This window comes from Zophobas morio, unplaced genomic scaffold (assembly GCF_036711695.1).
Source record: "Zophobas morio isolate AGI-343-1 ecotype UQ-CSIRO unplaced genomic scaffold, CSIRO_AGI_Zmor_V1 ptg000008l, whole genome shotgun sequence".
NCBI classification, from domain to species: Eukaryota; Metazoa; Arthropoda; class Insecta; order Coleoptera; family Tenebrionidae; genus Zophobas; species Zophobas morio.
This window is the reverse complement of record NW_026972113.1, coordinates 6,102,750-6,125,819: the sequence shown is the minus strand read 5'-3', so window position 1 is coordinate 6,125,819 and position 23,070 is coordinate 6,102,750. Positions and strand designations below refer to the sequence as shown.

The following is a 23,070-nucleotide window of genomic DNA, read 5'->3' as shown; positions in this document are numbered from 1 at the left end:
CGTCATACATATTAGTAATTTTATTTTTGTAGTAGTTAATTACTAAAGAGCGGCGAGGTTACTTGTGGTGTATACAAACGTTCGACTTTGATTAGAGTTCGAAGGAAGTTGTGCATGCCTGTGAATTAAAACTGGCTCAGTAATCGCAAATCTAGAATTCAATTTAGGCACAAGAAAATTTTAAGTTTTTAACAACTTTCAGTATTAAAATATTAGTGGAAAGTGCATGTTTTTCCATGAAATAAATTTTAATGCAAGTAAAACCAACCATAAAGCTCCATCAAATTTCCGAGTATTTCCGTTTTAACTGCGCGTTTACAGGCGATCGTGCAATAAAATAGACTTCTTAGCAATTAGTTCTACATCTAACTAAACCTGGCAATCTCGTGGGTGTGCAAAGAAACTTCCACCATTAATTCCGTATTTCTGTATCAGTTTCACTCTAAAAATAATAAACAATCAAAAACGTCAACAACCGAATTTTTTCCTAAGATAGTCATGTTTTTGATCACTTTGAACCCAAACCAACTCAAGAAAAAATTTAATTTCAGTAAGTAAGCGCTTCACCTGCACACTTGGCTTAAACAGATTATCAACCTTGCGCTTCACCTGTTATCACCTTTTCCTGCATTTCCCTCAATTCCAATATCGCGTCTCCACGCTCAGCCTCCAGGTCTGCACCCAAAGCGGGATGCAGTTTTCCCTCATTACGCTCTCCCAGCGCCAATAAATAAATCTAAGTCTTGCAGTCCTCGTAAAACATCAACCCAGTGAACAGCGAATCCTTTAATCCTGTTATCCTGTTGATTTGAAAGATACGCCTGATTGTTTTTGTTTGTTATTGGCCGTGTCGGAGGTGGGGTATCTATCGCTGTTACTGTTAGTTACAGTTTCAGGTCCACAGTCGCGCTAATTGCTCGTTCCGCCCGCTTAGATTGCAGCTTGCAGCGCGCTATGCACCTACTTTTTGCGTTGAAATTCGTGGTTTGCGGTTTTTGGCTGGCGAGCGCGTCGCAGGAGGAGTTGGTGGTGAGGATCGTGGGCGGGCTGCAGGAGGCGATGGTCCTGGCGGAGGAAACGGGGCACTTGCTGAAAGGGCCGGTGAGTACTTCAGGAAGGGGTTGCCGCTGCTTCTATTTTTTGAATGCTTTTGTAGCCATTATTTATTATTACATATAATAATTCTGTAATCGAACTAGGAAATTTTGATTCTTGTCCACTTTATTCTGTCTAATTGTTTGGGATTATGGAAACCCGTAGTGAGGAGGCGGAGCAATCTAATGTCCCTCGCCAATAATTTTGCGTGCGATAGTAACTACACATATTAAGAAGAGAAAAATATTAAATATTTATTTATTTTTTTAATAAAAACCTAATAATAAACCAATAATTTTGTGTCTACCTATACTTCATTGTAGTGACGAGTTTGATCGTGCGGTCTGTGAGAATTGTGATCAGTAATGGGAAATTAAAAGAAATGTGAAATAATAATGCGAAATGAAGAACCCGAAATGAAATATGCGAAATATGAGATGAGAAATGACAAACGCGAAATGAGTAATGCGAAATGGGAAGTGCGAAACGAGAAATGAGATGATTAATGAGAAATTGGAAGAAATGAGAAATAAGAAATAAATAGTGCGAAATGACAGATGCGAAATGCGAGTTGAGACGTCGGGGGCCCTGAGATTCTTTAAACCATTTCAAGAATAAAACGTCGGGAACCCTGAGATTCTTTAAACAATTTGGAAAATAAAACGTCTGGGAGCCCTGACATTCTTTAAACCATTTCAAGAATAAAACGTCGGGAACCCTGAGATGCTTTAAACTGTCTTTTAAAGATCAAATGTCAGGAGCCCCTGAGATTCTTTAAACCATTCCATGAATAAAACGTTGGGAGCCCTGAGATTCTTTAAACCATTTCAAGAATAAAACGTCAGGAGCCCTGAGATTCTTTAAACAATTTGGAAAATAAAACGTCTGGGAGCCCTGAGAATCTTTAAACCATTTCAAGAATAAAACGTCGGGAACCCTGAGATTCTTTAAACAATTTGGAAAATAAAACGTTTGGGACCTTTGAGATTTTTTAAACCATGTAAAGAACAAAACGTCGGGAATCCTGAGATACTTTAAATTGTCTTTTAAAGATCAAATATCAGGAGCCCTGAGATTCTTTAAACCATTTTAAGAATAAAACGTTGGGAGCCCCTGAGATTCTTTAAACCATGTAAAGAATAAAACGTCGGGAACCCTGAGATTCTTTAAATTGTCTTTTAAAGATCAAATAACAGGAGCCCCTGAGATTTTTTAAACCATTTTAAGAATAAAACGTCAGGAGCCCTGAGATTCTTTAAACAATTTGGAAAATAAAACTTCTGGGAGCCCTGAGATTCTTTAAACCATTTCAAGAATAAATCGTCGGGAACCCTGAGATTCTTTAAACTGTCTTTTAAAGATCAAATGTCAGGAGCCCCTGAGATTCTTTAAACCATTCCATGAATAAAACGTTGGGAGCCCTGAGATTCTTTAAACCATTTCAAGAATAAAACGTCGGGAACCTTGAGAATCTTTATACCATTTCAAGAATAAAACGTCGGGGATCCTGAGATTCTTTAAACTGTCTTTTAAAAATTAAAAAATATCAAGAGCCCCTGAGATTCTTTAAACCACTTTAAGAATACAACGTCAGGAGCCCTGAGATTCTTTAAACAATTTGGAAAATAAAACGTCTGGGAGCCCTGAGATTCTTTAAACTATTTCAAGAATGAAACGTCGGGAACCCTGAGAATCTTTAAACCATTTCAAGAATAAAACGTCGGGAATCCTGAGATTCTTTAAACTGTCTTTTAAATATTAAAAAATATCAAGAGCCCCTGAGATTCTTTAAACCATTTTAAGAATAAAACGTCAGGAGCCCTGAGATTCTTTAAACAATTTGGAAAATAAAACGTTTGGGAGCCCTGAGATTCTTTAAACCATTTCATAAGAATAAAACGTCGGGAACCCTGACATTCTTTAAACTGTCCTTTAAAGATCAAATGTCAGGAGCCCCTGGGATTCTTTAAACCATTCGATGAATAAAACGTTGGGAGCCCGGAGATTCTATAAGCCATTTCAAGAATAAGACGTCGGGAACCCTGAGATTCTTTAAACTGCTTTTAAAGATTAAAAAATATCAAGAGCCCCTGAGATTCTTTAAACCATTTTAAGAATACAACGTCAGGAGCCTTGAGTTTCTTTAAACAATTTGGAAAATAAAACGTCTGGGAGCCCTGAGATTTTTTAAACCATTTCAAAAATAAAACGTCGGGAATCCTGAGATTCCTTAAACTGTCTTTTAAAGATCAAATGTCAGGAGCCCCTGAGATTCTTTAAACCATTCCATGAATGAAACGTCTGGGAGCCCTGAGATTCTTTAAACCATTTCAAGAATAAAACGTCAGGAGCCCTGAGATTCTTTAAACAATTTGGAAAATAAAACGTCTGGGAGCCCTGAGAATCTTTAAACCATTTCAAGAATAAAACGTCGGGAACCCTGAGATTCTTTAAACAATTTGGAAAATTAAATGTTTGGGACCTCTGAGATTTTTTAAACCATTTCATTAATAAAACGTTGGAAGCCCGTGAGATTCTTTAAACCATGTAAAGAATAAAACGTCGGGAACCCTGAGATTCTTTAAACTGTCTTTTAAAGATCAAATGTCAGGAGCCCCTGGGATTCTTTAAACCATTTTAAGAATAGAACGTCAGGAGCCTTGAGATTCTTTAAACAAATTAGAAAATAAAACGTTTGGGAGCCCTGAGATTCTTTAAACCACTTCAAAAATAAAACGTCGGGTATCCACTGTCTTTTAAAGATTAAATATCAGGAGCCCCTGAGATTTTTTAAACCATTTTAAGAATAAAACGTCAGGAGCCCTGAGAATCTTTAAACAATTTGGAAAATAAAACGTCTGGGAGCCTTGAGATTTTTTAAACCATTTCAAAAATAAAACGTCGTTAATCCTGAGATTCTTTAAACAATTTGGAAAATTAAACGTTTGGGACCTCTGAGATTTTTTAAACCATTTCATGAATAAAACGTTGGGAGCCCCTGAGATTCTTTAAACCATGTAAAGAACAAAACGTCGAGAATCCTGAGATGCTTTAAACTGTCTTTTAAAGATCAAATGTCAGGAGCCCCTGAGATTCTTTAAACCATTCCATGAATAAAACGTTGGGAGCCCTGAGATTCTTTAAACCATTTCAAGAATAAAACGTCAGGAGCTCTGAGATTCTTTAAACAATTTGGAAAATAAAACGTCTGGGAGCCCTGAGATTCTTTAAACAATTTCAAGAATGAAGCGTCGGGAACCCTGAGATTCTTTAAACAATTTGGAAAATAAAATGTTTGGGACCTCTGAGATTCTTTAAACCATTTCATGAATAAAACGTTGGGAGCCCCTGAGATTCTTTAAACCATGTAAGGAACAAAACGTCGGGAATCCTGAGATACTTTAAATTGTCTTTTAAAGATCAAATATCAGGAGCCCTGAGATTCTTTAAATCATTTTAAGAATAAAACGTCAGGAGTCTTGAGATTATAAAAAATCTTTTGGAAAATGAAACCTCTGGGACCCCTGAGATTCTTTAAACCATTTCATGAATAAAACGTTGGGAGCCCTGAGATTCTTTAAACCATTTCAAGAATAAAACGTAGGGAACCCTGAGATTCTTTAAACTATTTTACGAATAAAACGTCAGGAGCCCTGAGATTCTTTAAACAATTTGGAAAATAAAACGTCTAGGGGCCCTGAGATTCTTTAAACCATTTCAAGAATAAATGGTCGGGAACCCTGAGATTCTTTAAACTGTCTTTTAAAGATCACACATCAGGAGCCTCTGTGATTCATTAAACCATTTTAAGAATAAAACGTCAGGAGTCTTGAGATTATAAAAAATCTTTTGGAAAATGAAACGTCTGGGACCCCTGAGATTCTTTAAACCATTTCATGAATAAAACGTTGGGAGCCCTGAGATTCTTTAAACCATTTCAAGAATGAAACGTCGGGAACTCTGAGATTCTTTAAACTGTCTTTTAAAGATCAAATGTCGGGAGCCTCTGAGATTCTTTAAACCATTTTAAGCATAAAACGTCAGGAGTCTTGAGATTATAAAAAATCTTTTGGAAAATGAAACGTCTGGGACCCCTGAGATTCTTTAAACCATTTCATGAATAAAACGTTGGGAGCCCTGAGATTCTTTAAACCATTTCAAGAATAAAACGTCGGGAGCCCTGAGATTCTTTAAACCATTTCAAGAATAAAACGTCGGGAACTCTGAGATTCTTTAAACTGTCTTTTAAAGATCAATTGTCGGGAGCCTCTGAGATTCTTTAAACCATTTTAAGCATAAAATGTCAGGAGTCTTGAGATTATTAAAAATCTTTTGGAAAATGAAACGTCTGGGACCCCTGAGATTCTTTAAACCATTTCAGGAATAAAACGTCAGGAGCCCTGAGATTCTTTAAACAATTTGGAAAATAAAACATCTGGGACCCCTGAGATTCTTTAAACCATTTCATGAATAAAACGTTGGGAACCATGAGATTTTTTAAACCATTTCAAGAATAAAACGTCGGGAACCCTGAGATTCTTTAAACTGTCTTTTAAAGATCAAATGTCAGGAGCCCCTAAGATTCTTGCAACCATTTTAAAGATATAACGTCAGGAGCCCTGAGATTCTTTAAACAATTTGGAAAATAAAACGTCTGGGTGCCCTGAGATTCTTTAAACCATTCCATGAATAAAACGTTGGGAGCTCTGAGATTCTTTAAACCATTTCAAGAATAAAACGTCGGGAATCCTGAGATTCTTTAAACTGTCTTTTAAAGATTAAATATCAGGAGTCCCTGAGATTCTTTAAACTATTTGGAAAATAAAACATCCGGCAGCCCTGAGATTCTTTAAACCATTTCAAAAATAAAACGTCTGAAACCCTGAGATTCTTTAAACTGTTTTTTAAACATCAAATGTCAGAAGCCCCTGAGATTATTTAAACCATTCCATGAATAAAACGTTGGGAGCTCTGAAATTCTTTAAACCATTTCAAGAATAAACCGTCGGGAATTCTGAGATTCTTTAAACTGTCTTTTCAAGATTAAATATCAGGAGTCCCTGAGATTCTTTAAACTATTTGGAAAATAAAACATCCGGGAGCCCTGAGATTCTTTAAACCATTTCAAAAATAAAACGTCGGGAATCCTGAGATTCTTTAAAGTGTTTTTTAAACATCAAATGTCAGAAGCCCCTGAGATTATATAAACCATTCCATGAATAAAACGTTGGGAGCCCTGAGATTCTTTAAACCGTTTCAAGAATAAAACGTCTGAAACCCTGAGATTCTTTAAACTGTCTTTTAAAGATCAAACGTCGGGAGTCTCTGAGATTCCTTAAACTATTTTAAGAATAGAACTTCAAGAGCCTTGAGATTATTAAAAATCTTTTGGAAAATGAAACGTCTGGGACCCCTGATATTTTTTAAACCATTTCAAGAATAAAACGTCAGGGGCCCTGACATACTTCAAAGAATTTGGAAAATAAACCGTCTGGGACCCCTGAGATTCTTTAAACCATTTCATGAATAAAACGTTGGGAGCCCTGAGATTCTTTAAACTGTCTTTTAAAGATCCAATGTCAGGAGCCCCTAAGATTCTTGAAACCATTTTAAAGATATAACGTCAGGAGCCCTGAGATTCTTTAAACAATTTGGAAAATAAAACGTCTGGGTGCCCTGAGATTCGTTAAACCATTTCAAGAATACAACGTCGGGAACCCTGAGATTCTTTCAACTGTCTTTTAAAGATCAAACTTCGGGAGCCTCTGACATTCTTTAAACCATTTTAAGAATAAAACGTCAGGAGCCTTGAGGTTATTAAAAATCTTTTAGAAAATTAAACGTCTGAGACCACTGAGATTCTTTAAACCATTTCAAGAAATAAAATCTCGGAAGTCCCTGAAACTCTCTAAACTCTTTTAATATAGAACTTCAAGAGGTAACATTCTTTGAACTGTCTTTTAAAGATAAAACGTCGGGAGCTCCTAAGACGCTAAACCCGAGATGGGAAATGCGAAATGCAAAAAGAGGAAATGAAAGGAGAAGAAATGACAAACGATATAAAATGAGAAATGCGAAATGAGCAATGAGAAACTGCAAGAAATGAAAAATGCGAAATGCAAAAAGAGGAAATGAAAGGAGAAGAAATGACAAACGATATAAAATGAGAAATGCGAAATGAGCAATGAGAAACTGCAAGAAATGAAAAATGCGAAATTCGAAATGAGAAATGAGAAATACGAAGTGTGAAATGAGAAATACGAAATGCGAATGTGAAATGAGAAATGCGAAATGCTAAAAGTGGAAACGAAAAAGGGGAAGAAATGAGAAAAAATGAAATGCGAAATAGAAGAAATAAGGACTACTAGATACGAGATGCGAAATGAGAAATTAGGAGAAACTAGAAATACTGAAAGAGGAAATGAAAATGAGAAAAAATGAGGAATGAGAAAAAAACTACGAAATGCGAAATGGAAAATTAGAAACATAAAATGCAAAATGAGAAACGACAAGAAATTAGAAATGTGAAATCCTAGATGCGAAATGAGAAATTGGAAGAAATGAGAAATGCGAAGTGCGAAATGCGAAATGCGAAATGTGAATTGTGAAATGTGAAAGGGGAGGCGCGAAATAAGAAATGAGATGTGCGAAATAAGAAAGGATATATGCGAAATGAGACATAAAAGACGCGAAACGAGGAATAAGATGTTCGAATAATGATAATAATAATAAAAATATTCATCCCCTCCAGAAACTTGATGACGTCATTAAAAAATGATTAGTAAATGTTTATTCTATTAAGGCTCAGATTTTCACAGCTGATAAAACACGAAAATGCCGATTTTCCTTTTCGATATCCCTGTCTGCGTCTGCGTAGACGGATTAAGTATTGGACCGACGAAAATTAATGTAAGTTTAGTCAAAAATCTGGTGATTTAGATAACGAAATTGGCCAGCTTTTTTCATCGATATTTCTGTGACAGAAAAACATATCCAGACGTCACGTTTCAAACAGCTAGAAAGCACTGTTTAACGAATATTTTTTTCACAATTGTTAATTAAAAAAAGCGACGTATTTTATCGATTCAATCCGAAACTGTTATCTAGTGCTAATTAAGCGTGATCCGCCCGGAATTCCATCCTTTGTGTCTAAATAGCAGCCGCATTTAATTTCCACTAGTTCTAATTCAATCACCAACACTATTATTTACAAACCATGCCACAACATATTAATTAAAGCCCCATCCAAGCGCAAGTTGAGGTGAACACAAGTAAAGCTTCATTTTAATCCGAAAGCCGAGGACGCTCAAAGTGCAGACAGAATGGACACATTAATGTGCAACGACGAACGAGTCTGAAAAAGCACGACATTGTTTCGTTTGTGGTCGTAGCGATTGCTGCATAGCAGATTATTTCGACCGGCAGATAATTGATTACCTCTTGGCAGGCTTGTTGAAGCGGCAGAATATAAATATTATGTGTAAAACATGTAGGTGGAATTAATGATGAATGCACACCATATGGAGAGCCAATAAAAGTGGAGAGCAAATAAACTCGTCTATTAACGCGGTTCGGTTTATTGAATTGATAATCAGTAATGATACAGGTTGGGAGTTAAAAGCTGGTATTCGTAGAAGTGGGGAAAGCGTTTTTGTTGGAGATAAGGCGAACGACGTCAACTTTACTGAGTTAATTAAGTTCGTTGGCGATAGAGGTGTTGATACGGATGTGAGCTTAGTTTATTACTTATTAGATATGAAAAGTCAAGTGTCATTTATTAACTAAAAAAAATTGGTCGAAAGTTATCTGCGAAATTTTATTTGGAGAAAAAACAATATGGGAGGTACTAGTCACAGTCTAATATGAAAAGTGGATTCAAAATTTTCAAAAATTTTCCAAAAAATGGTTAAAATTCGTAGAACTGATCGAAAGTTGTGGTCAAATTTTAGATAATCTTCCGCTAGGTACCGATCTGAAATCGCCGTCAAAATATCTGTTTCAATAAACATGAAAAGTGAATCCAAAATTTTAAAAAATTTTCCAAAAAAATGGTTGAAATTGGTTCAATGGATTGAAAGTTGGTGTCAAATTTTAGATAATCTTCCACTAGTGACAAATCTGAAATCGCCATCAGGATATCTGTTCTAATAAACGCGGAAAGTGAATTAAAAATTTTCAAAAAAAATTATTAAAACTGGTTTAATCGACTGAAAATTGGTGTCAAATTGTAAACAACTTTCCGCCAGTTGTAAATCTGAAGTCGCCGTCACAATATCTGTTCGAATAAATACGAAAAGTGATTATAAAATTTTCAAAAATTTTCCAAAGAAATGGTTAAAACTGTTTCAGCCGACTGAAAATTGGTATCAAATCTCTCTAGTTGCAAATCTAAAATTCCGGTCGCGAACTCTGTTTTACTAATTACGAAAAGAGAATTCAAAATTTTAAAAAAATTTCCAAAAATTTGGTTAAAATTTTCAAAAATTTTCCAAAAATATGGTTAAAATTTTTTCAATCGACCAAAAATTGGTGTCCAATTGCAGATAATTTTCCGTCAATTACAAATCCGAAGTCGCCGTCACAATGTCTGTTCTAATAAATATGAAAAGTGGATTCAAAATTTTCAAAAATTTTCCAAAAAATGGTTAAAATTCGTAGAATCGATCGAAAGTTGTGGTCAAATTTTAGATAATCTTCCGCTAGGTACCGATCTGAAATCGCCGTCAAGATATCAGTTTCAATAAACATGAAAAGTGAATCCAAAATTTTCAAAAATTTTCAAAAAAGATGGCTGAAATTGGTTCAATCGAGCGAAAGTTGGTGTCAAATTTTAGATAATCTTCCGCTAGTTACAAATCTGAAATCGCCGTCTGCACATCTGCTCCAATAAACAAGAAAAGTGACACCAAAATTTTCAAAAATTTTTCAAAAAAATGGTTAAAATCGATATAATCGACCGAAAATTGGTGTCAAATTGTAAATAATCTCCGACCAGTTACAAATATAAAATCGGCGTAGGATATCTGTTCCAATAAACACGAAAAGTGAATTCAAAATTTTCAAAAATTAAAAAAAAAAAATGCTTGAAATTGGTTGAATTCACCGAAAGTTGGTGTCAAATTTTAGATAATCTTCCGCTAGTTACAAATCTGAATTCGCTGTCAGCTTATCTCTTATAGTAAACACGAAAAGAGACATCAAAATTAAAAAAAAATTCCAAAAAATGGTTAAAATCAATTCAATCGACCGAAAATTGTAGATAATCTTCGTCCAGTTAGAAATATAAAACCTCTGTCAAGATATCTCTTCCAATAAACATGAAAAGTGAATTCAAAATTTTCAAAAATTTTTCAAAAAAATGGTGAAAGTGAACTCAATCGACTGAAAATTGGTGTCAAATTGTGGATAATCTTCGGCTAGTTACAAATCTCAAACCGCCCTCAGCATGTCTGTTCCAATAAACACTAAAAGTCACAAAAATTTTCAAAAATTTTCCAAGAAAATGGTTAAAATCAATATAATCATCCGAAAATTGGTGTCAAATTGTAAATAATCTCCGATCAGTTACAAATATAACATCGCCGTCAGGTTATCTGTTGAAATAAATACGAAAAGTGAATTCAAAATTTTTAAAAATTTTCCAAAAATAATGCTTGAAATTAGTTGCATCCACCGAAAGTTGGTGTAAAATTTTAGATAAACTTCCACTAGTTACAAATCTGAAATTGGCCTTAGCATATCTGTAGCAATAAACACCAAAGTGACATCCAAATTTTCAAAAATTTTCCAAAAAATAGGTAAAATTGGTTCAATCGACTGAAAATTGGTGTCAAATTGTAGACAATCTTTCACCAGTTGCAAATCTGAAATCCCGGACGTGAAATCTGTTCCAATAATTACGAAAAGGGAATTCAAAATTTTCAAAAATTTTCCAAAAATATGGTTAAAATTTGTTCAATCGACCAAAAATTGGTGTCAAATTGCCAATAATTTTCCGTCAATTACAAATCTGGAGTCGCCGTCACGATATCTGTTCCAATAAATTTGAAAAGTGGATTACAAATTTTCAAACATTTTCCAAAAAAATGGTTAAAATTCGTTGAATCGATCGAAAATTGTGGTCAAATTTTAGATAATCTTCCGCTAGTTACAAATCTGAAATTGCCGTCCGCATATTTGCTCCAATAAACACGAGAAGTAACGTCAAAATTTTCAAAAATTTTCCAAAAAAATTGGTTAAAATCAATATAATCGGCCGAAAATTGGTGTCAAATTGTAAATAATCTCCGACCATACATAAAATCGCCGTCAGGATATCTGTTCAAATAAACACGAAAAGTGAATTCAAAATTTTCAAAAAATTTCCAAAAAAAAGCTTGAAATTGGTTGAATCCACCGAAAGTTGGTGTCGAATTTTTAGATAATCTACGGATAGTTACAAATCTCAAATCGCCCTCAGCATATCTGTTCAAATAAACACAAAAACTGACATCAAAATTATCAAAAATTTTTCAAAAAAATGCATAAAATTGGTTCAATTGACTGAAAATTGGTGTCAAATTGTAGAAAATCTTTTGTCAGATGCAAATCACAAATCGCGATCGTGAAATCCGTTCCAATAATTACGAAAAGAGAATTCAAAATTATCGAAAATTATCCAAAAATATGGTAAAAATTTGTTCAATCGACCAAAAATTGGTGTCAAGTTGCAGATCATTTTCCGTCAATTACAAATCCGAAGTCGCCATCAAAATATCTGTTCCAATAAATTTGAAAAGTGTATTAAACATTTTCAAAAATTTTCCAAAAAAATGGTTGAAATTGAACGAATCGTTCGAAAGTTGTATCAAGTTTTAGATAATCTTCCGCTATTTACAAATCTGAATTTGCCGTCAGCTTATCTGTTGTAGTAAACACGAAAAGAGACATCAAAATTAAAAAAAAAATCCAAAAAATGGTTAAAATCAATTCAATCGACCGAAAATTGTAGATAATCTTCGTCCAGTTAGAAATATAAAATTTCTGTCAAGATATTTCTTCCAATAAACATGAAAAGTGAATTCAAAATTTTCAAAAATTTTTCAAAAAAATGGTTAAAGTGAACTCAATCGACTGAAAATTGGTGTCAAATTGTAGACAATCTTTCGCCAGTTGCAAATCTGAAATCGCGGTCGTGAAATCCGTTCCAATAATTACGAAAAGGGAATTTCAAATTATCGAAAATTTTCCAAAAATATGGTAAAAATTTGTTCAATCGGCCAAAAATTGGTATCAAACTGCAGATAATTTTTCGTCAATTACAAATCGGGAGTCGCCGTCATGATATCTGTTCCAATAAATTTGAAAAGTGGATTAAAAATTTTCAAACATTTTCCAAAAAAATGGTTAAAATTCGTTGAATCGATCGAAAGTTGTGGTCAAATTTTGGATAATCTTCCCCTAGTGACAAATCTGAAATCGCCGTCCGCATATCTGCTCCAATAAACACGAAAAGTGACATCAAAATTTTCAAAAATTTTCCAAAAAAATTGGTTAAAATCAATATAATCGGCCGAAAATTTGTGTTAAATTGTAAATAATCTCCGACCAGTTACAAACATAAAATCGCCGTCAGGATATCTGTTCAAATAAACACGAAAAGTGAATTCAAAATTTTCAAAAAATTTCCAAAAAAATGCTTGAAATTGGTGGAATCCACCGAAAGTTGGTGTCAAATTTTAGATAATCTTCGGCTAGTTACAAATCTCAAATCGCCCTCAGCATATCCGTTCCAATAAACACTAAAAGTGACATAAAAATTTTCCAAAAAAATGGTTAAAATTCGTTGAATCGATCGAAAGTTGTGGTCAAATTTTAGATAATCTTCCGCTAATTACAGATCCAATAAACATGTAAAGTGAATCCAAAATTTTCAAAAATTTTCCAAAAAAATGGTTAAAATCAATTCAATCGACCGAAAATTGCTGTCAAATTGTAGATAATTTTCGACCAGTTACAAATATAAAATCTCTGTCAGGGTATCTCTTCCAATAAACATGAAAAGTGAATTCAAAATTTTCAAAAATTTTCCAAAAAAAATGCCTGAAATTGGTTAAATCGACCGAAAGTTGGTGTCAAATTTTAGATAATTTTCCTCCAATTACAAATCTGAAATCGCCGTCAGGATATCTGTTCCAATAAACACGAAAAATGACATCAAAATTTCCAAAAATTTTCTAAAAGAATTGTTAAAATTGGTTCAATCGACCGAAAGTTCGTGTCAAATTGTAGATAATCTTCCAGCAGTTACAAGTCTAAAATCGCCGTCAGGATGTTTTAATAAACACGAAAAGTGAATTTAAAATTTTCAAAAATTTTCCAAAAATTAGTTAAAATTTGTTGAGTCGACCGACAATTGGTGCCAAATTGTAGATAATCATCCACCAGAAAGACGGACCGACAAACAGACGGAAACGTTATTTTTGTGGTATCAGGTCAACTTGAAATTATTTTATTTTCTATTACTACACCTCACAGTATCGGTGATCCTGAACAACGATCATACATATTTATAAATCTAGTAAAATATGTATGGATACGTTGGGGTGAATCAATAGGAATATTCTCGACTATTAATTAAATTCTATTAAAATTTTGTTAAAAAATGGGCTACGATTTGAGTTCCAAGGATGACTCGATTACATAATATGTTACCCGGCCGATATATGAACATCTCAGTGGTTTGATTATGATAATCGTGATGTTTATCCACAAATTAGGAAACAAATCATTCATTTCGGGATAAAAAATTAAATAATGCGCACTGTTTAATGACGAATAATAAAATTAACATTTCAAAGCATTTCACATCTGGTTTACCTGAACAGAGATAATTGTACAAACAATTACATAACAATTGTTGCGCAAACAGTTAAAGACGAGCAGCATGACAGTGAAAACAAATTAAATATCTGTTTCCATATATGCACTTTGTTGGAGACAACTAAATTGACAGCAAAATTATAATACGTAACTGTAACGTAAAATTTTAAACAAAGATGTCATGACACAATATGTTATTACTTATTATCTATGATATACTCAGTCAGGATTACTAGTCAATTTTTTAAATAGGAATATTACTTTTAAAATACCCTAATGAATAGAAATTTTCGTTGTACGTATTTCCATTTTTGTTTAAATATTATTCCCAATTTTTTTACAATTTTTTGTAAAAAAATCAACATATAATCAAAACCTTTTGCTCTGCGACGCCCGCCGTCGTCTTCGGAAATCCGGCGACTTTCTCTCCCCTTTGTTCGCCTGTCAGATCGCACACGTGCGCGTCTATTGTGTCTCTCCCCCACTCGCGGGCGTCCTGACGCCGGCCGACGCCGCCGATCGATTTGGTGAGCGTCGTCGAAAGACCGCGCGAATCTAGACGTCCGATACCAGGCTCACAGAAATCGAGGAGGGTGTGATCAAAACGGGCACGTGCCACCCCTAAAAATAGATCACCGAACGATAATGCACCCCCCACCTGGAATGCGCTACTCGAATTTATAAATAGCGGAAGCGTCATTGCGCGATTTAACATGCGGTGGGATATGGGTGCCACCTGCTGGGTCCGATGGTGGGCGACGTGAGGGATCGCGAGTGCAGATGTTGGCTGCGATTACGAACCACGAAAATGTTTTACGAACATTTTTGGTCCTTTGCGACTTAATATTGTGTATTTTGACAGGGTGATGGCTCTTTCTTCCTTTTAGAAATGTGAGCATTTGAATCTGCTCAAATTATTATGTGTAGAGATTTTGAAGGAAAATATCTGGTTATTTTCATCGCTAGTTCACTCGTTTTTTTCATGTTTGTCTGCTTTGTCTCTTTTTTCAATTTTTAAAATTCTAGGTTTTTCGATTTCTCTAGTTTTCAGTTCTTCTATATTTCAATTTTTCAATTTTATGAATTTTTTAATTTTAGGTTTTTCGATTTTTTATTTTTCAGTTCTTCAGTAATTCAATTTCTTAATTTTTCAAATTTTGACGTTGCTAAATTTTTAGTTTTCCGATTTCTCAATTAATCTATTTTTGATTGTTCAATTTCTCGATTTATCAATTTTTCAATTTTTAACTTTGCTGCTCGCCTTTCAACTCCTGATTTCTTAATTTCTCGATGTCTCAGTCTTTGAATTTTTCGACGTTTTGATTTTTGGATTTGTCGGTTTTCCGATTTTTTACTTCTGGGCTTTTGCAAAATTTTCGACCAATTTTCAACAAAATTTTCGAAATTTCACTTAAAACATCGTCTTGTACTTTTCGGGTCGTAGAAGTCATTTCCGCTTTCGTTTCTTGGATAACTCCAATTGTTCTTCCCGAATCGTCCTTTGAAATATATAAAAATATGCGAAATATGACCAATTTTTTACTAATTTTCAACAAAATTTTCGAAATTTTACTTAATACATTTTCTTGTACTTTTCAGGTCGCAGAAGTCATTTCCGCTTTCGTTTCTTCGATAACTCCAACGGTTCTCCCAGAATAGTCCTTTGAAATATATAAAAATATACAAAATACGACCAATTTTCGACTAATTTTCAACAAAATTTTCGAAATTTCACTTAATACATTTTCTTGTACTTCTAGGGTCGCAGAAGTCATTTAGGCTTTCGTTTCTTCGATAACTCCAATGGTTTTTCCAGACTCGCCCTTTGAAATATATAAAAATATGCAAAATATGGCCAATTTTCGACTAATTTTCAACAAAATTTTCGAAATTTCAGTTAATACATTTTCTTGTACTTTCCGGGTCGCAGAAGTCATTTCCGCTTTCGTTTCTTCGATAACTCCAATGGTTCTTCCAGAATCGTCCTTTGAAATAAATAAAAATATGCAACATATGGCCAATTTTCGACTAATTTTCACAAAATTTTCGAAATTTTACTTAATACATTTTCTTGTAGTTTTCGAGCATCAGAAGTCATATTCGCTATCATTTCTTCGATAACTCGAATGGTTCTTCCAGAATCGTGTGTTGAAATAATAAAAATATGCAAAATATGGCTAATTTTCGACTAATTTTCAACAAAATTTTCGAAATTTCACTTAATACATTTTCTTATAGTTTTCAAGCCGCAGAAGTCATATCCGCTTCCATTTCTTCGATAACTCCAATGGTTCTTCCAGAATCGCCCTTTGAAATATATAAAAATATGCAAAATATGACCAATTTTTGACACATTTTCACAAAATTTCCGAAGTTTTACTTAATACATTTTCTTGTAGTTTTCGAGCCGCTGAAGTCATATCCGCTTTCATTTCTTCGATAACTCCAATGGTTCTTCCAGAATGGCCCTTTGAAATATATATAAGTATGCAAAGTAGTACCAATTTTAGACCAATTGTCAGCAAAATTTTCGAAATTTCACTTAATACATTTTCTTGCAGTTTTCGGATGGCAGAAGTCATTTCCGCTTTCGTTTCTTCCATAACTCCAATGGTTCTTCCAGAATGGTTCTTTGAAAAATATAAAAATATGCAAAATATGACCAATTTTTGACTAATTTTTAACAAAATTTGCGAAATTTCACTTAATTTATATTTTCCTGTAATTTTCGAGTCCTTGAAGTCATATCTGCTTTCATTTCTTCGATAACTCCAATGGTTCTTCCAGAATCGTCCTTTGAAATATATAAAAATATGCAAAATATGGCCAATTTTTGACAAATTTTCAACAAAATTTTCGAAATTTCACTTTGTGTATTTTCTTGTCATTTTCGGGCCGCAGAAGTCATTTCCGCTTTTATTTCTTCGATAACTTCCAAAATTGCCCTTTGAAATATATAAAAATATGCACAATATGACCAATTTTTCACTAACTTGCAACAAAATTTTCGAAATTTTAATTAATAGATTTTCTTATAGTTTTCGGGTCGCAGAAGTCATTTCCGCTTTCTTTACTTCGATAACTCCAATGGTTCTTCTAGAATCGCCCTTTGAAATATATAAAAATATGCAAAATACGACCAATTTTCGACTAATTTTCAACGAAATTTTCGAAATTTCACTTAATACATTTTCTTGTACTTTTCCGGTCGCAGAAGTCATTTCCGCTTTCGTTTCTTCGATAACTCCAATGGTTCTTCCAAAATCGCCCTTTGAAATATATAAATATATGCAAAACATGACCAATTTTTGACTAATTTTGAACAAAATTTTCGAAATTTCACTTAATACATTTTCTTGTAGATTTCTGGCCGTCGAAGTCATTTCCGCTTTCATTTCGTTGATAACTCCAATGATTCTTCCAGAATCGTCCATTGAAATACATAAAAATATGCAAAATATGACCAATTTTTGGTTAATTTTCAACAAAATTTTCGAAATTTCACTTTGTGTATTTTCTTGTCGTTTTCGGGCCGCAGAAGTCATTTCCGCTTTTATTTCTTCGATAACTCCAATGGTTTTCCAGAATCGCCCTTTTAAAATATAAAAATATGCCAATTTTTGACTAATTTTCAACAAAATTTTCGAAGTTTCACTTAATGCATTTTCTTGTACTTTTAGGGTCGCCGAAGTCATTTCCGCTTTCATTTCTTCGATAACTTCCAGAATTGCCCTTTGAAATATATAAAAATATGCACAATATGACCAATTTTTGACTAATTTGCAACAAAATTTTCGAAATTTTAATTAATAGATTTTCTTATAGTTTTCGGGTCGCAGAAGTCATTTCCGCTTTCTTTACTTCGATAACTCCAATGGTTCTTCTAGAATCGCCCTTTGAAATATATAAAAATATGCAAAATATGACTAATTTTTGACTAATTTTCAACAAAATTCTGGAAATTTTACTTAATACATTTTCTTGTAGTTCTCGGGCCGCAGAAGTCATTTCCGCTTTCATTTCTTCGATAACTCCAATGGTTCTTCCAGAATCGTCCTTTGAAATATATAACAATATGCAAAATACGACCAATTTTTGACTAATTTTCAACAAAATTTTCAAAATTTTACTTAATACATTTTCTTGTAATTTTCGGGTCGCAGAAGTTATTTCCGCTTTCATTTCTTCGATAACTCCAATGGTTTTTCCAGAATCGTCCATTGAAATATATAAAAATATGCAAAATATTGCCAATTTTTGACTAATTTTCAACAAAATTTTCGAAATTGCATTTAATACATTTTCTTGTAGTTTTCGGGACGCAGAAGTCAATTCCGCTTTCATTTCTTCGATAATTCCAATGGTTCTTCCAGAACCGCGCTTTGAAATATATAAAAATATGCAAAATATGACCAATTTTTGACTAATTTTCAACAAAATTTTCGAAATTTCACTTAATACATTTTCTTGTAGTTTTCAAACCGTAGAAGTCATATCCGCTTTCATTTCTTCGATAACTCCAATTGTTCTTTCAGAATCGTCCTTTGAAATATATAAAAAAATGCAAAATATGACCATTTTTTGACTAAATTTCAACAAAATTTTCGAAATTTCACTTAATACATTTTCTTGTAGATTTCGGACCCCGGAAGTCATTGCCGCTTTCGTTTCTTCGATAACTCCAATGGTTCTTCCAGAATCCCCCTTTCAAATAAATAAATATGCTAAATATGACCATTTCTTGACTAATTTTCAACAAAATTTTTGAAATTTTACTTAATTCATTTTCTTGTGGATTTCAGATTGCAGAAGTTATTTCCGCTTTCATTTCTTCGATAGCTCCAATTGTTTTTCCAGAATCGTCCTTTCAGTTGTTCAAAAATATGCAAAATACGCCTAATTTTCGACCAATTTTCAACGAAATTTTCAAAATTTCACTAAATACATTTTCTTGTACTTTTCGGGTCGCAGAAGTCATTTCCGCTTTCATTTCTTCGCTAACTCCAATGGTTCTTCCAGAATCGCCCTTTGAAAAATATAAAAATGTGCAAAATATAACCAATTTTTGACTAATTTTCAACGAAATTTTCAAAATTTCACTAAATACATTTTCTTGTACTTTTCGGGTCGCAAAAGTCATTTCCGCTTTCATTTCTTCGCTAACTCCAATGGTTTTTCCAGAATCCTCCTTTGAAAAATATAAAAATATGCAAAATATGACCAATTTTTGACTAATTTTCAACAAAATTTTCGAAATTTCATTTAATACATTTTCTTGTAGTTTTCGAGTCGCAGAAGTCATTTCCGCTTTCATTTCTCCGATAACTAAAATGGTTCTTCCAGAATCGTCTTTTGAAACATATAAAAATATGCAAAATATGGCTAATTTTCGTCTAATTTTCAACAAAATTTTCGAAATTTAACTTAATACATTTTCTTGTAGTTTTCGGGACGCAGAAGTCAATTCCGCTTTTATTTCTTCGATAACTCCAATGGTTCTTCCAGAACCGCCCTTTGAAATATATAAAAATATGCAAAATATGACCAATTTTTGACTAATTTTCAACAAAATTTTCGAAATTTCACTTAATACATTTTCTTGTATTTTTCAAACCGTAGAAGTCATATCCGTTTTCATTTCTTCGATAACTCCAATTGTTCTTCCAGAATCGTGCTTTGAAATATATAAAAAGATGCAGAAGTAATTTCCGCTTCAATATTTGTTACCAAACAAGTGTTCCGTATGATGGACATAACAGTTTCAATAAAATGAAATGAATAATTTATAATTACACGTTTGCAAATGAAAACTCATTTCGAACCAACTCTACTTATGCAACAATTATTCAAATAAGTAATCATATAAATAATTGATTCATAAAATCGTCACTGATAACTAGTTTCAAATTTAATACACCATTAATGAATCATTGAATGAAATAATTATGCTGACTAAACGAATTTGGTAGACACAATGTATTTCAAAAATAACTGTTAGCGTTTAATCCCATTTTAACATTATACATTTCTTTAGTTCCTTGTGTTTCCGCTTCACCTGTGTCTTCTTTGTTACCATCTTACCTAACAGAATCTTTCTATTCTATTTTTTTGCACTGAAGTAAAAATTTTTAGTTTTCGGCAAAGTTAATAATAATAATATTTTTATATTAATACCTAAGCTTAAAATTTTCGTAACGAAAAAATATCACATCTACAAAAATATGTGTAAAAGAGTTATAAAAAATACACCTACCATTTGGATGTAACACGAAAAAGAAGCTCTCCACTCCCGTCCCTCTTTCATGCAGCAAGAAATCCCCGCAAAGAAACTTCTAAGAAACATTTTTTAAGTCTCCACCAACCAAAACCTATTTCTTTTTCAACTTACGAGTACCACCACAGTTAGTATGATGACCGCAGTTTCGATAAGCACGCACGAGAGAAAAGCCGACCCTAAATTATCATCTTTTAGCGGAAGATAATAATCCATCACTAGAATTTTGACAAAACCATGACACGAAAATGACTTTTCGCGAAACAAAAACACAAGCTCGAATATGACGCAACTATAAACCAACCAGTCAATTTTATCGAGTCTTGTAGTTGTGATGTACATTGTTTTCGGGATAAAAAACCGGCTGGAGGATGTTTACAGCGCAAAAACGTAATGAACAAACAAGTTCGGATTAATTGGCGTGGAATTGAACAAAACAGCCCCAATATTCGTTCTAAAATTGGAACATTGATTTTTAAATTGTGTTGTAGGTGATGGGTTTTGAAAATACTTACGTTTTCATACCGGTAGAGAAGGTACATTCGGGCTACCGCAAGAGAGGAATGGACTTGACGAAGCGGCTGTCTGAAGACAATAGGGTGATTTGGGCCGAAACTCAGAGTCAGAAAATTAGAACGAAAAGGGATTTGATAGATTATTTTTTTCGTCAGAAGATTTATAAGAAACCTCTGTACCCAAAAGGAAAGCCTTTTAATGATGAACTGTGGACACAGGAGTGGTACTTGGTAAGTACTACCCATATGAGTTCAATTAACAATCCATTTTGACCCGTAGCAAGACACCAGATCTCGCTCCGACCTCCCCAAGCTGGACTTAAACGTCCTCCCACTCTACAAACGAGGAATTACAGGCAAGGGTATACGTATCAGCATCTTAGACGATGGTATAGAATACACCCATGACGACTTAAGGGATAACTACGTAAGTCACTCCATCACACCACTCAGTTGACTTACTATTATTATTATTATTTATTTAGGACCCAGAAATTAGTTTCGACTGCAACGAAGAAGACTACGACCCATTTCCGCGGTACGACCATAGCAAATTCAACAGTCATGGTACTCGATGCGCTGGAGAAGTTGCCATGACTGCCAACAACGGCAAGTGTGGGGTAGGAATAGCCTACAATTCCAAAATCGGGGGAGTGAAACTCCTAGACGGAATCGTGACGGATCGAGTGGAAGGTACCGCTCTTGGGTACGCCCATCGTCTTGTTGATATTTATAGCGCTTCTTGGGGACCCAACGACGATGGTAAAACTGTGGATGGACCCGGCCGACTCGCCAAAGAAGCTCTGGAAAGAGGAATCACAGAAGGAAGAAACGGGAAAGGAAATATTTTCGTGTGGGCGTCCGGAAATGGGGGAAGCAAAGGAGACAATTGTAATTGTGATGGGTATTTGGCAAGCCCATACACGATTTCCATCGGGAGTGCCTCCCAGAAAGGGGAGTTTCCGTGGTATGGAGAAGAGTGTGCGTCCACCCTAGCCGTGACGTACTCTTCCGGCGCCTACAAAGACCAAATGATTGCAACCACTGATTTACACAACGAATGTACCATAAAACACACCGGAACATCTGCGTCTGCTCCTCTAGCAGCAGGAATTATAGCTCTAGCTCTAGAAGTCAAGTCAGTATCTTACTCCATCTAGCCCCAAAACCTCTATTTTGTTAACTTTAGCCCCAACTTGACTTGGCGAGACGTGCAACACTTGATCATCTGGACCTCTGAGGTTGCCCCTCTTGTAGACAATTTAGGGTGGCAACAGAACGCTGCTGGTTTCTACTTCAACACTCGCTTCGGTTTTGGGTTGATGAACGCCTTCGGATTGGTCAAAGCTGCAGTTAATTGGACCACAGTCCCGGAACAACGGGTTTGCACAGTAACCACAACGCACGAGTACGTAAAGCCAAATTTTCGTCCTAAGTTAACTGATTCTTTGTAGAATTAACGAAACTGTTAGTTATACTAATCCAGCTTTGATCCAAATACACACCACCGGGTGCCAAAACACCAACAACGAAGTCAAGTTCTTGGAACATGTAGAGTTAACTCTGACGATTGAGTACCCGATCAGAGGTGTGCTCGAAGTGTATTTGACTTCTCCTTCCGGAACGCGAGTCCAAATGCTGGCTCCTCGAAAACTGGATAACTCGAAATCGGGATTCAACGGGTGGACGTTCATGTCTGTGATGACGTGGGGGGAAGTGGCTGAAGGTTTATGGACGATTTCTGTCTCAGATGAAGTAAGCGCTAAATTGAGGTTTGGCGAGGGTTAAGTTTGTGTTTCAGGTGGGACCAGAAGGCAATGTTGGGTTAGTGACGGAGGCTGTTTTGGACCTTCATGGTACTAGAGAGGTTCCGGCGTACATGAAGAATGGAGCTCGAAATTACAATCTGGATTATAACAGGGTCCACAACACATTTGGAGCTTATGACGAGTATTATAGTAATTTTGTTTAAGGAAAAACATTAATAAACCGAATTTAAAGAAAAGTATTTATTCTTGTACTTAGTTAACAGTTACCACTTGCATGCACAAATTGTAATGTTTCTGTCCTTGTTTGTTGTATCATCAGTCGTTAATTGTGAATTATTGAGGTGATCTGTCTCACAATACCAAAGATTTCTAATAAAAATCTCTCTTTAATCAAATTGTTTTAATAAGCCATTTTATATGCAAAGTCGAATATTTATCGATCCCACTGCTGACACCATATTTACAACTACATTTTTTTTACACTGAAAATACACCATCAGTGTATTGGAAGTATGCAACCAATATTACATCCAACCTACGTGCTAATTAAAAAAAA

General features: G+C 34.3%; 1 protein-coding gene across 1 annotated transcript; it reads left to right on the top strand.

Annotated features, from left to right (window-relative positions):
- Positions 1-751: 751 nt before the first annotated feature.
- Positions 752-22,753, top strand: LOC135125155 (neuroendocrine convertase 1-like). Its single transcript, XM_064050529.1, has 7 exons — positions 752-1,101; positions 20,722-20,976; positions 21,026-21,172; positions 21,231-21,883; positions 21,935-22,153; positions 22,200-22,500; positions 22,547-22,753. Exons 1-7 carry the CDS (start codon positions 955-957, stop codon positions 22,715-22,717), a joined length of 1,893 nt encoding a protein of 630 aa, XP_063906599.1. The 5' UTR covers positions 752-954; the 3' UTR covers positions 22,718-22,753.
- Positions 22,754-23,070: the final 317 nt, after the last annotated feature.